Source organism: Quercus suber, unplaced genomic scaffold, assembly GCF_002906115.3.
Source record: "Quercus suber isolate HL8 unplaced genomic scaffold, Cork oak 2.0 scaffold_54, whole genome shotgun sequence".
Taxonomy (NCBI): Eukaryota; Viridiplantae; Streptophyta; class Magnoliopsida; order Fagales; family Fagaceae; genus Quercus; species Quercus suber.
Genome location: NW_027069519.1, coordinates 523,128 through 538,417, shown reverse-complemented (window position 1 = coordinate 538,417; position 15,290 = coordinate 523,128). Strand labels below are relative to the sequence as shown.

At 34.6% G+C, this 15,290-nt stretch overlaps 1 protein-coding gene across 1 annotated transcript in view; it reads left to right on the top strand.

The window, feature by feature from the left end:
* LOC111988417 (protein NO VEIN) overlaps positions 1–13,983 on the top strand; it is a 32,334-nt gene extending 18,351 nt beyond the window's left edge. The window contains 7 exon segments of the mRNA XM_065772155.1: positions 2,525–2,737; positions 4,442–6,713; positions 7,616–7,736; positions 9,490–9,892; positions 9,976–10,293; positions 11,342–11,599; positions 12,524–13,983. Of these exon segments, the coding sequence (XP_065628227.1) occupies positions 2,525–2,737; positions 4,442–6,713; positions 7,616–7,736; positions 9,490–9,892; positions 9,976–10,293; positions 11,342–11,599; positions 12,524–13,678 (4,740 nt within the window). The 3' untranslated portion in view covers positions 13,679–13,983.
* The last annotated feature ends 1,307 nt before the right edge of the window (positions 13,984–15,290 follow it).

Sequence of the window (15,290 nt, the reverse complement as noted above, 5' to 3'; positions counted from 1 at the left end):
AACCAAACCTGGCCATTAAGTGCATTAGAAAAAAAAATCCTAGTTAACATGGGCTTATGCCTTTTTTATTTATTTTAAATTGGTTACACACGTGAACCTATTGAGTTTTGAACCCTGCCATAACTTCACCTTTTACTTATTCTTGTGGGAGGAGTTAGTGCCATCTGAGTTAGTGGTCAATGTGTAAATTACATCTTCTAGGAACACCACTTTGAGCCTGCTATCAATTCATTTGTTCACAACATACTGAATTATGACTTGGAAAACATTTTGAAGTACTTTAGCAAGAACATTAGTGATTAAGCGATCTATTAAAATAATGCCTCTATTTATACATTTTTGTACCATCAACTTCTTTTAAGAAAATTGATCTCCCTTCCGAAGCAACTGTAAAATTTGTAAGAGGCTTTCTTTGTGCATCTGTCTGCCCATGAAATACAATGCCCATCCCTTTTTCACTTGAAGGCCCCTTGGTAGCAACAAATCTTATTGTGTGCTCTCTCTTTTTGGAAGAGTAATTTTCAAAACATTGTAACCTAGAGGAGCAAAACCCACAATCATATTATTAGCTGATTTGGTGTAAGAGCTAATATGATATGGGTTTCTAGCAAAGTGGAATGGAAAGTCACCAGAATAGAACTTACATCCTAGCAATTTGACTTTTTAGATGCTCTCAGGAACCAACATTGTGAAGCTTGGACTTGCCTCTGAGCTGAATTGGCTCCCAAGGAGATGATGTGACTTGTTTAGGCTTCTTTCTCTGTTCTGCCTCTTCTTCCATCCTTTGTATCTTGCAAAGATGCTTTGGTGACACTTTATGACATGGTTTTATTCGTACATTACTAATTTTTTAGTTAATAAGCCTTCATGCGACAATAGAATCCCTTAAAAATTCATTGACAATAACTGCAACTAAAGTTTGTGTTTCCACCCCCTTCACCCAAATTTTCCAATTTAGCAACGTACTTCCAAAGAAGAGCACAATGATCCGCTGCATAAGATGAACTCACTCTCCAAAGACATTAACCTATTCAGTATTATACTAAAATAATTCAGCTAAAATCAACAATAAAAAATGGGGGAAATCACACCAACCACTTCCCTTGAGTATAAGGTGATAGGGAAAAAATGTATTGACCCCTTGTAAATTAATTAATTACCCAAGTTAATTAATTAGGTTCAATTACATGCAATAGCGTGGTAGCACAAACAAATCACCAACTAAACTAAATATAGCAGAAATTAAATTTGACACGGTGATTTGTTTACGAATGGGAAAAACTACCAAGGCAAAAACCCCACCAGGTGATTTTAAGGTCACCATTCCCAAGAATCAACTATTATCAATCACCCTTTGGCCTATCCTGAAATACCAATCTACAGTTGAACCCTTACCCCAATACCCAATTGGATTTATATTATAGCGGCAATCTTTTCGTTCAATGCATGAATCCTAATACGTGACTAACCAATGATGCACGGATCCCAGTACATGACTAACTCATTTGCACGAATCTCACTACGTGACTAACTCCACAGCAACCCTTTGATTGATGTAGTTGATTTGCAACAACTTCACATAAAAACAACAATAAGATCTTCAATAATGGTGTGAGAGACTTTGCTTGGTTACAAAACCCAAAAGTGTACAAGAATCGCAGTAAGAACTCTTTCTTCTGTAGGAGGAGGCTATGGTTTCAAAAAGAAAACCTTATGAAGCTCTCTCGGTTTAGGTTTTTCTTTTTCCACTTTGTTTAAATAGGAGCTCAATAGGCTCTCTTATTCCAAAAAGGTATACACAAACCTTGGACTTTCCTAGTCCAATAAGGATTATACAAACCCATAAACAAATATTCTTTTAGAATAAAAACATTGCTGGCCATAGTCTGAATTTCGTATGCTCGATAGATCGAGACATATGTCAAGATTTAATGAATCTCGACAAATTGAGCTTCTATCAAGGAGGTATCGAGACCTGTAGATTGCATTTTTCTTGAGCAGTTCTTGAGTAATCTTCATGTCTTCAATGTAACCGCTTGTAATGATCATCATGAACCTACTTAGATTTACCCAAATACAAGTAAAGTGCATTTTGTCAAAGGATATGTCAATTACATAAAAATATGTCCCTTACACAAGGAAATGACAATTTCCCTACTTCACATTGTATTGAGATAATATACATTGTGACTTCTGGTTTTATGGTTTTTTATTCCCACTTGCTATTCCTTTTACTGTTATATGATTTTGTGAAAAGCTAATAGTAACCCAGATGGTTGGGCATGGGAATTGTGATCTAGTTTATCACTTGATATTATGTCATCTGTACCATTCTTAGTTTATTGTACATCCTGATACAGACTGCAACCCCAATTGTATGGAATCTTTTTTGGTTTGATTATGAAGATGAATTTGATTATCGGTATTAAGTACAAAATAGGTTGCTTAGAAGCTTTTATTTTTTATTTTTTTTTATAACTTTTTTTATAATAAATGAATCTATTTATTGTTCATTTTGCTTCAGGTTCAAAATGCTGATGATAATATTTATCTGGAAAATGTGGAACCAACTTTGACATTCATTCTTCAAGACTCAGGCATTATTGTCCTAAATAATGAGCAAGGCTTTTCTGCTCAAAACATCAGAGCACTTTGTGACGTTGGAAATTCAACAAAGAAAGGATCTAATGCTGGGTATATAGGGAAGAAGGGCATCGGTTTCAAATCAGTCTTCCGGGTATGTTTGAAGAAAACTATAATCATAATTTTTTTTGTTTGTTATTTATTGGGACAAGTACTAAGAAATTTATTGAAAAAAATGAAAGTGGGCATTGGCCAAGTAAACGGGTTGTTAGATGAGATCATTCTTTTTTTTTTCTCTTTTTTTTTTTTCTTTTTTTTTTTGATAGGTAATCAAATATTTATTGCATAAACATTATGTTTACAATGGTGAACACTCTGAACTTAAAACAGATACAAGTAATTCAAGAAGAGTTATGAACAGAAAAGAGGAAATCATAAATGGAAATGCATTGTGTAAAACCCCAAATTCTACCCCAGAAATAAAGTCCAACCTAGTATAGGCTTCAAAAGATCTGCAGATCTCACAATATCTTCAAAAGTACGATTATTACGTTCCTGCCAAATTAACCACATAAGACAAGTTGGAACCATATTCCAAATATTAGAAGATTTATTTTGTGTTTACTTGAGAATATTTGTTTTAAAGAAAGTCATAGAATCAAGTAGCTCAACTTAATTGAACCTAAGGCTTAATCCTGAAAATATCATGATATCATATGTTTTAAAATTATAGAAGCTTTGATTTCTCGGCTATTTGTTGCTAAGTGAACCATCTGTATATCATAGTATTGTTCAAAGTTTCTGAGATACATATCTATCTGATTTGGGTGCTTGTATTCTTTTCTTGAAAGTTTCTGCACTATTTTACTTATAAGTTTTATTTAAAGGTTTTCGTGCTTTTGAAGGAGTCTTTTCTAGTCAAGCTCCGTCAACTCACTGGATTATTACGTAGCTTTGGTTTTGTTTTGTTTATTTTTATTATTATTATTTTTTTTTTTTGGGGGGGGGGGGTAGAGGTGGGGTTGGGTTTCCTCTTGGATTAGGATCCTCTAGAATGCCCTAAAGGATCTTATCCCTTCTTTTGCCCTGTTTATTTTGTGCATTTTCTTACTGTTTGTCTTATTAAGTTATTGTGGGATATAAAGGTTATGCTTCTCAAACTCTAGGATTGAATATTAACAATTGCAAGAAGTTTAGAAGCCGATTATTTAATCTAGTATTTGACGCTTTAGAGGCAGATGATCTAATCTAATGTTGACACTCATCTCCAATATAATCAATCTTTTCGTTGACTCTTTTCATCTGTCACATGCATTCATAAGCTTTATTGTGGTTATTGGTTGTTTTACGTTGGTTAAAATGTGATTGACAAGGAATGTAATCTTTTTATTTAAAATTAATTTTTTCCTTACGGTTTATGACTCAATATTCCAGGAGTGGACATGAAACATTGAGTGAAGTTTAGAAGAAGATGATTAAAATAGGTCTTTAAAGGCTATCTCCCACAAAGATTATAAAAATGATTGGAATAGTGTGCAGATGTTTTTCATTTTTAGTAAGTGTGTCAAAAATAGGTCTTTAAAGGCTATCTCCCACAAAGATTATAAAAATGATTGGAATAGTGTGCAGATGTTTTTCATTTTTAGTAAGTGTGTCAAAGTCTATGTTTAATGAACTCTACATTTTTTCAGAAAATTGTAATTGTGGTGAAAAGTGTTATGGTGTGAAACCAGGCATAGAGTTTGAATGTGGTATCCTCACATAGAAACCTGAGTTACTTTTTGACTGAATGTTTTATCAAACTAATGGTTACACTATAAATAATCAACTTTCATCAATTTGGGTGTTCTTTCTACAGATCACAGATGCTCCAGAGATTCATTCTAATGGGTTTCATGTCAAATTTGATATAAGTGAGGGTCAGATTGGTTTTGTTTTGCCAACAATAGTACTTCCTTGTGACATTGACTTGTTTAGTAGGCTGGGATCTAGTGACACTGATCATTTGGATGGTCAATGCTGGAACACTTGCATTGTACTTCCTTTCAGATCAAGATTTTTGGACAATACTGTCATGAGCAGCATTATCACTATGTTTTCAGAACTTCACCCGTCTTTATTGCTTTTTCTTCACCGGCTTAAGTGCATTAAGTTTAGAAACTTGCTCAATGATTCACTCGTCGTGATGAAAAAAGAAATTGTGGGAAATGGCATCATAAGGGTTTCACATGGAGATGAGAAAATGACATGGTTTGTAGCATCAAGGAAGTTGTGGACGGAGGTCATTCGTCGTGATGTGCAAACAACAGAGATCTCTATAGCATTTACGTTGCAGGAATCAATTGACGGGGATTACATTCCACTTCTAGACCAGTGGCCTGTTTTTGCATTTCTTCCTTTAAGGACTTACGGTTTGAAATTTATTCTTCAAGGTGATTTTGTTCTTCCGTCGTCTAGAGAGGAAGTGGATGGAGATAGTCCCTGGAATCAGTGGTTATTGTCTGAGTTTCCTGGTTTGTTTGTTGATGCTCAGAGATCCTTTTGCACTCTTTCATGTTTTAGAGAGAATCCAGGAAAGGCTGTGTCTGCTTTTATGAGCTTTGTTCCGCTTGTTGGGGAAGTTCATGGTTTCTTTTCAAGTCTTCCCCGGTTGATTATTTCTAAATTATGTATGACAAACTGCTTACTTTTGGAAGGAGAAAACGACAGATGGGCTCCTCCTTGCAAGGTTCTAAGAGGTTGGAATGAACAGGCTCGCATTCTTCTTCCTGATAGTATGCTTAGTGAGCACCTTGGCCTTGGATTCTTGGATAGAAATATACAAATTTCGGATTCATTAGCAAGGTCACTGGGTATTGAGGAGTATGGACCTAAAATTCTACTACAATTTATGTGCTCTCTGAGTCATGTGGAGAATGGCATCAAATCCATGGGCCTGCATTGGTTGTCTTCTTGGCTAAATGCACTTTATACAATGTCATTCCATTCATCTAGAAAAACTTTGTTAAACTCTGATACAGAAGTTGATCTCATAGAGAACCTTCAAAAAATATCATTTATTCCTCTTTCAGATGGTACATACAGTTCAGTGAATGAAGGTACAATCTGGTTACAATCTGATACAGTAAGCACTGGGTTTGATGGCAAGCATGGACTTGAAGCTTTCCCAAATTTATTTGCTAAACTTCGAACTGTGAATCCTGCCCTCCTTTCTGCATCAACCGTTGACACCTCATCCATGGATGTGAGTTTAGTGGGCAACCTTACCAACATGCTTCACAGAATTGGTGTCCAGTGGTTGTCTGCTCATGAAATTGTGAAGGTGCACATCTTGCCAGCTGTATCTGATGACAGAATTACAAATAGGGACAAAAATTTGATGACAGAGTATGTTTGCTTTGTAATGATCCACCTACAGTCTAGCTGCCCTGATTGTTTTGTTGAAAGGGAGAACATAATCTCCCAATTACGAAATAAAGCTTTCATTTTAACAAATCAGGGCTTTAAACGTCTTGTTGAGGTGCCAATTCATTTTAGTAAAGAATATGGGAATCCAGTCAATGTGAATAAGTTGATTAATGTTGTAGATATGGAATGGCATGAAGTTGACACCACTTATTTGAGGTATCCAGTTACTGAATCACTCTCATGTGGACTGGTGAAATGGAGGGAATTTTTCCGGGAAATAGGTGTTGTGGATTTTGTGCAAATTAATCAAGTTGATAAGACTGTTTCTGATCTATCTCATATCAATTTTAAGAATCTAATGTGGGAAAGAGATCTGATTTCCCCTGAATCAATTGCCAAAGACTGGGAATCCCGTGAATTGGTCCATTTAATCTCTGTATTGTCCAAAAATGGCATGCAGCAAAGTTGTATATATCTGTTAGAGATTTTTGATACACTATGGGATAGTTGTTTTAGTGACAAAGTGTTGGGTTACTGCAATCCTAACTCTGGCGGAGATAGCAAACCCTTCAAGTCTTCTTTTATGAGCAGCATCTGTGATGTCCAGTGGGTAGTATCTAGCATGGATGATGAGCTTCACTATCCCAAAGATTTATTTTACGATTGTGAAGCTGTACGTTCAATTCTGGGTGCTTCTGCTCCATATGCTGTTCCAAAGGTTAGTATGGTATACACCGAATATTACATTTTGAACTTCTCATCTTGTTTTAACTTTGATGTAATCTTTCTTCAATTCTGTTTCCTTTTAAATGGGCTGTATATCTAATTATCATGTATACTCTTTACAAAGTTATTTTCTTTTTATGCATGAAATATTGTTAAGGGTGCAATATATTTAGAAGCTTTTTGGTTTAATTTTCATGACTGCTTCCCTTGTGACTTTAAGAACTAGAATGTGATACAAAACATATTAAAGGTAGCTACAATTATCAGAAAGGGTGTTCCGCACAATGAGATTGGGAGCCATATTGAGCAAACAGCTCTTGCTTTAGGAGCATCTCTCTCTCTCATTTGTTTCTCTTCCCTTTCCTTGCCAAAGAATTGCACATCGACTGAGAAAGGGCATGAGCCTGAATTTGCAACATCAATCAATATGAATTCTTTTTTTTCTTGGGTTAATTATTAGTTTTATGAAAAATGCAGAACAGATTAGACCTTTAATTAAAGAAAGATGAAAAAAAAATGAAATATTGATGCAGATAAAGTTTTTGTTAGAACATAACGTTATATGAAATAAACTTTCATCACAAAGTTCACATTTGTATGCAAGAAGAAAGTGAGTTCATCAGGGTTGCTCCTGGTCTTTTGTGTATTTGATATTACGTTGCAAGATATGCATGCTCTGTGTTAAATACTGTAACATGAAACAAAATATATATGCTTCTCCATATAATTCTTTGAATGGGTGGCAAGCCAAATCCAAGTTAAATGATTATCTATTTATAAACAATGTTCATTAGCACTCCTACAAGAAACAACCTAGCTAAGGTGTGCCCTACATTTTCATCACTTGCTCTGCAGTTGAGCCACATACAGTGTTCCGCCCCTTTAATATGATGAGAAGCCCAAAAAGATATAGTAGTAAATAAGGATTGGTGCAGAAAAGAAAAGAGGGTGGCCCCTCTTNATGACATTTTGGAAATTCTAAAAGTGTGGAGAAGTTCTCAGAGACCTTTTAAGGCCAGGTATTGCTGCATCTTATTTTCCATTTTAGATTTTTGATATTTGTCATCTGAAAGAGATAATTTATTTAGTAAATGTTCTTTCCTGCTTGCTATAGGAACTAATTAGTATTCTTTTTTTGTTTTGTTTTATGACATAGGATTTTAATGCTTTACTTCTTTCTGCTGTTTTATTGATTTGTTCATACATATTTGGTAGTTTTCTCTTTCCACATAAAAAATCCATACATTCTGTGGCTTTACTATTGCTTTTTCATGTGAAGTATTTGTCAATAGCTTGTGTTTTTACGAATAATGCCTTCTTTTTTTTCTTTTTTTCTTTTTTCGTTTGAGCATGTTAGTGGTATAATATTTTCTATGCAGGGTAATAGAGCAATAATGCCAATGTTCATAAAAATAAAATAAATAAAAGAAAAAGCAAATGGTAGTGTGTTTCTCAGTGCGACCAATTAAAACTGATATCAATGCTTAGATTATGTTCCTATAGTATCATCTGCGATCTTTTTATACTTGAGATTGCTCTTTTAGTCATACTCTGCATTCATCTGAATTTGTTTTGGGGGCTCATCACCTGACTGGTTTTTTTTTTTTTTTCCCTAGCGATGCTTCTGAAATATATATATATATAGTGTTATTTTGTAATTCTCAAGATTTCATGTGTTCTACATGCTGTGGCAATGCATGTGTAAGTAATCAATGTTGGATGGAAATTCCTTGCATGGCTATTTTGGCGATTTAGATAATTCAGATGATTCTTGGACATTTGTTTGTTTATAATTTGATAGACGAGTTGATTCAATTCAAGAAAAGGAAAGAAAGGTAGACAAAGACCTAAAATAACATTAATAGAAGTATTAAAAAAGGACGCGTCAATTAAGTAGGTGATAGACAATAATATTTTGGATAGGATTGAATAACATAAAAAAAATACATGTAACCAACCCAGATTAGTATGTTGAGCATTGATATCCTCAAACCCAATTTTTTGGGACTAAGACTTGGATCAGGGGCAGAACTAGTATGAAGAGAGGGGGGCCACCACTTATTAAGGGGAAGTTTAGGCCCACAAGTGAGGGAGACTGTTAGACTTATGGTTAAATGATTAAATTTACAATTTCCTAACAGTTTAAGCTTTTGGGACAATCGGTAATTTAACAAAAAGATAACAAATTCTCCTAAAAAAAAAATAGCAAACATATATGTAAAATTTGATAATTTTATGAACAATATATTTATAAATTATGACTTACTTCAATATTAAAACATTAAGGTTTTTATATGTATGTATGTGTTTGCGAATGCATGTGGGGTTTGTCTTCACTAATATTAGTATCACAACCCAGTCCCCCCAAACAGAAATTCCTGGTTCCACCCCTGACTTGGATGTTGCTATTGTTGTATAATTTAATAGACTTGTATCATGGATCGATATCTGCATCGAGATGCTTTTCATCTATATTTTTTTCCAGAACCAGAAATTTTTACATGCTTTTGCTCATACCTTCATCTGCTCCTCTTCTTATTCCTTTTTAACTAACTTTCCTTTTTCCTCTTCCTGTGACAGTGATATATTATCTACTTATGGAACACTTGCTTTTAATATATGCTGTATACGTGCACTTTCCTGACATCTTAGTGTTGTTATATCTATTTTCCGTTTATTATTTGTTTAGTCTATATGTCTGAGTCTTTCACTTATAAAAAATACTTCAGTCTTTCAACCAACTAAATGGGACCAACTTTCTTTGCATGCCAGCATATCACAAATGTCAAACTTGTACACATTCATTTGGAAAAAAATGGCTACTTCAACGCACAAAATCACAGAGGCATTACATTCTGGATCTTGCATATTCGTTCCCTATGCATCTGGCTCTAGGCATGAGGATGTGGTACCTGGTATGTTTTTGTCTCCAGAAGAAATATGTTGGCATGATCCAACTGGTTGTCTAGACCAAATTAAGGAGATGAATCCTCAGTGCAGTTTGACAGAAGTGATTCATTGCCCCTTAAACAAGACACTGAGCAATATATATCCAGGCCTTCGTGACTTTTTCGTTTACAGCTGCAGAGTACATGAGACCCCTCCTTTCCGTAGCTACCTACGGATTTTGCTCCAGCTATCTACTGTTGCTTTGCCTTCACAAACAGCTAATGCAGTAAGTAACCACATCTGAAACAAAATCACAGTTGCAATTATAATTTGTTGTGGTGCAACTTAAATGTTTCTTTAATGTCCCAGGTTTTCCATGTATTTCTCAAGTGGAGTGATGGGTTGAAATCTGGTCTCCTGAGCCCTGAAGATATCATTTACTTGAAAGAGCGTCTTATGAAATTGGACTATGCAGTACTTCCAACTGAACAAGACAAGTGGGTTTCCCTACACCCTCTCTTTGGCCTTGTGTGCTGGTGTGATAGTCTGAAGTTACAAAAGCAATTTAAGCATTTCGATAAGATTTATTTTTTGTACTTCGGCAAACTTAGTGAGGATGAAAAAAAGATACTTCAAACAAAAGTGTCTGTGCTCATGCAAACCATAGGGATTCCTGCTCTGTCAGAGGTAAGGTCTCTCTCTCTGTTTAGGCTTTGGTCTGGGGATGTTGCTCTTGAGTTGGCAATGTTTTTAACTCCACATGAACTCATCCAGTAGGTCAGGCAGTATAGCTAATTATCAATGTGTTGACCTGAAAGGAATGGACTGCTAAACATTCCTGCTACAAATGATTGGAATTTCAACTTGAGCTGATCCTAAAGAAGCCTTGAAAAAAAATTTTAATAACCATTTTGGCACTCATAAAATAATATGGTACTCTGCCTACTTTTACATTTGTTCATGGTTCTAATTTTTTTATTTTTGTTTCATAACACATCATAAGGAAGCTTGCATACATAGAGTATAAGGAACTTTATCTTATGTGGTGCTCCATGAGATACATGGGTAATCTTTGAACTGTTTCATTATTGTCCGTTTTACTGTGTAGAGCTTTTACTGATCATTTATTGATTGCTTTTAAGGTACTGGATCTTTATGTGATGTTATTTGGTCCTAGAAGTTCTTTCTATGATTTCAATCTATTTTAGTACGTGTTGCTTTGCATAGTTCATGGTTTTTGTGGACTGGAATCGTTCCTTTCTCCGTTGCATACTCTCAACTTGCTTCAGAATGTGTTTTTAGAAAGTTGGAGTTTGATGATTGTATGCTCCTGTAACACCATTTTCACTTGAGATGTAGCTACTTGCAAAGCATAACTTAGCAAAGAATGAACAGGTGTGGGAAATGGAGAACGATATATATTTTCCTTTACTTGGATTCAGACATCTCTCTCTCCCCATAAGAAAAAACGGATTGCTATTGTATGTGGATATAGTATGTGTTTGCATAACAATTCTTTTGAATTATTGATTTGTATCAGACAATGGAATTTCTTTTAAATGCTAGAATTTCTTTTTTTCGCTTGAAATAAGCATGACAATTTGTACAGTTGTCTATGAGTTGTTGAGTAGACATCTTTTTTTCACCCTTCAGAGAAAAAATAATGATAAAACAATAAATGAGATATATAATGCGATCTTCATCTTCCTTTCCTCATTGTTGCAATAATGTGCAGGTTGTAACTCGTGAAGCAATATATGATGGTCTGGCAGACTGTAGCTTCAAAGCTTCATTAGTGGGCTGGAGTCTTCCTTATGCTCAACGCTACTTCTGTAGTGTACATCCTGGAAAATATTTTCAACTCAAGCAGTCTGGATTTGATATTTTGAACCGTCTACAAGTAGTTGTTGTTGAAAAGCTTTACTACAGGAATGTCATAAAAAGTTGTGGTGGTGCATCTAAGAAGAAAATTGAATGTAGTTGCCTACTTCAGGTATGTAATTGAATATAGCAAATTACATGGGGTTCAAAGGGGGTGATCTAGTGGTTCCAGCCTATTTTGCACGAACACTGACATTGGTATGGGTAAGGGGATACGCCATTTCTTGAAAAACTAGAGTACGATATGTTGGGGGTACGGCAATAAATTGATATTTATTTTTAGGTATATTTTATATATTCTTACACATAATTTGTGTTCATTTTAGGTTTTTAAAAAAAAAAGAAACAATCATTAAAATGAAAATAAATGATGTCTAACTACACACTCTCACAATCCCTTACAAATACCAACCAAGCCCATCACCAGAATAAACCAACCCAAATTTCATCACACCTAATGGTTCTGTAACATTTGAACAAAAATCAAGGTTTTTCAACAAAACTTTCTCTGAAGTTTTATTGTCTTTTAGCTTCCAAATAAAACCACACTTACTTATGTTGTACCATAGACATCTTTCACGTTGAAGCCTTTTTTGGGCTGATGCCTCCAAATCCCTAAAATTTGTCAGCCTCCAACACTAACTCAGTACTCTCTTTTTAGTTGATGGTTACTAAACTTACATGAGTACTATTAAACCTCCTATACTTTGCAATGTATGCTTTATTAGAATTTGAGGGTACTTCCAACATTTATATCCTTATCGTACACCTTTTACAGGACAACGTTTTGTACACAACCCAAGAATCCGATTCTCATGCCCTATTTATGGAGCTGTCTCGTTTGTTATTTGATGGAACTCCTGATTTACACTTGGCAAATTTCCTTCACATGATCACAACCATGGCTGAATCAGGTTCAACTGAGGAGCAAACAGAATTTTTCATCTTGAATAGCCAAAAGGTACCTAAGCTTTCTAATGAAGAATCTGTTTGGTCCCATTCCAACATTTATATCCTTATCGTATGCCTTTTACAGGACAACGTTTTGTACACAACCCAAGAATCCGATTCTCATGCCCTATTTATGGAGCTGTCTCGTTTGTTATTTGATGGAACTCCTGATTTACACTTGGCAAATTTCCTTCACATGATCACAACCATGGCTGAATCAGGTTCAACTGAGGAGCAAACAGAATTTTTCATCTTGAATAGCCAAAAGGTACCTAAGCTTTCTAATGAAGAATCTGTTTGGTCCCTCCCATCCATACCTTCACAGACAAAGAATGATGACTCACTCCAAACAACTTTTGATTCGACAACACTCGATGAGCGAAGTCATTTAAAGTCCAAAAAGAAGGCTGGAACTAACTCAAACTGGCCACCAGCGGACTGGAAAACTGCACCTGGTTTTAGTCATGCTCGTTTAAGTGGTTTTAAGACTCAGGCAACAACTGCACAGCTTAGCAGCAGCCCACGAAAGGACAATTCTGAAGGTATAGTCATGCAAACTGATAATGTTGTTCCTATCTCAATTGTTGATGATTGGACCATTGAAGATGATTCAGCAGCAGCTTCAAAAGCTTTAGTTTTTTCAGACTGCAACAATTTGGAAAATCAGTCTGGCAATGCTTGCAATTCAACTTATTCTGGTCAGTCTGGCCATGCTCCCAGTCATAATGATTTTACTATGGATGTTGACTTCGATCCTGTTGATTTAGATCACACATCTGATGGCCCTGAGTTGGATGCATCTAATTTTAGCATGAGAGATCATCTTAGATTAGGTACCTCTGATGGAGCACAAGCCATGCAAACGGGGAGGCTAGGTGAGAGTATTGCTTTCAAATATATTATTGGGAAATTTGGTGGGACAGTAGTGAAGTGGGTTAATGAAGATAGTGAAACTGGGTTACCTTATGACATTATAGTAGGGGAGGAGAATAGCAGAGAGTACATTGAAGTTAAAGCAACTAAATCTCCAACAAAAGACTGGTTCGATATATCAATGAGAGAGTGGCAATTTGCAATGGAAAAGGGAGAATCATTCAGCATTGCACATGTTGTTTTGTTAGGTAATAATGTTGCAAAGGTCTCAGTATTTAAGAATCCAGTAAAGTTATGTCAACTAGGCAATTTGCAGTTGGTTGTTATGATGCCCAGGCAGCAGCAGGAATTTTCCGTTGTCTCCTAACGGTAACAGACTCTCATTTTATGTGTGTTTATGGGTTATATTGACTCTCTGAAGTCTTTAGCCAAACCATAACTGCCTTTATGGAAATACACTGAACTGACAGAGGATTGTGTACAGTGACTTTTACCTCGACTTGACGCATGAAAAACTTTATTACCTTACCACGGTTGGTGGGTGAGTCGAGTTTGTTTTAGGCAGAATGTCTATGTTGCTACCATCTTGTATATAAAACTTCATTGAAGGCCCCTCGTATGTAAATCATAGATAAAAATTTTCTTGCAGGCAAAATGTCTATTTTGCTACCATATTGTGATTTTTTTTAAAATTTTTTTATTTTATTTTATATCTTTTACTAGCTTGTAATCTCATACATATACATGGATACACTTAAAGATATACAATAAGATGCATAATATAATTCATATATATATATATATAATTTAAATACTATTGATAGTCATTTTTATAATTTGTTAACTCTTTAAAAAATTTTGTAAGGATATTATTAGGTATAAAATGTAAATCATCCATTTTTTTTTTTAATAATTATTGTGATGCACTTTTTCTTTTTTCTTTTTATGATTCATTTATTCTAGACTGTTTGATTTTTGTACTTAATAACTCATTTGAATGAATATTTATGATATAGTTCCACATTTGATTCTAAAATTAAGAAATAAAATTCTTTAAGAATAAATAATTTATGATACATTGTGCAAAATTGAAACTCTAATTTGAAATTCTAATTTGAGTTTCTCTCAGTTTCACATATTATTATTATTATTATTACTGGGTGATGGCTTATCTACATTCTCTCTCTCCCCCCTCCCCCCCCCCAAAAACACCTTAAGAAGCTGTTGCACACAAACAAGATGATATGCACTTCATACAAAAAAACTTCTCACCTGACTTTCTTGCTCTCTATAAGCTTAGCCACAGCATTGAGATTAGATAATGAGATGGAAAAGGTTTTCCTTCACATGGATATCCTCCTACCCACTAAGTGGTGATTTATACCACATTGTTGGTTGAAGGAAAATTCCTCCAAAAATTATAGATATTTGTTTGAGTTCTAATCATTTGATAATTTGATTATGGGCCATTCAAGTGTCGTATGTTGTCCAATATTTAAATTTTAAGAAATTAATGAAATGGCCAGAAAGCGTATTTTATATATTTAACTTTTTTTTTAATATAGAAATGATTATTTTCTTCACTTTTTGTGCTTTATGCTGCTAAAATATTTTAGTATACAAAAATATTTTCCTAATCCTTAGAAATTTAAGGACAATTTTAGGAAGAAGAGGACAGGGACTTCATGTAAGATTATTCTTTTATTTCTACTCCAAGGTAGTTTGTTGCTGTGGAAGTGTTAATATACATGTGTGACAAATATGTATGTGTATCCTTTTTTTTTTTTAATCAATATATTTCATATTAGTTTTTTCCTAAAAATTTTGATAGGATGCTAGTAGATCCGAAGCACACGATCTTTTTAAAAAACAAAGAAATTGATATAAATGATTGATAAGGATTAGAATATTAACAATGTACCAATTTGTTGGTTTTGGTCCCTAATGTGGATGACAGTACCATTAGTGGTGATCATAGA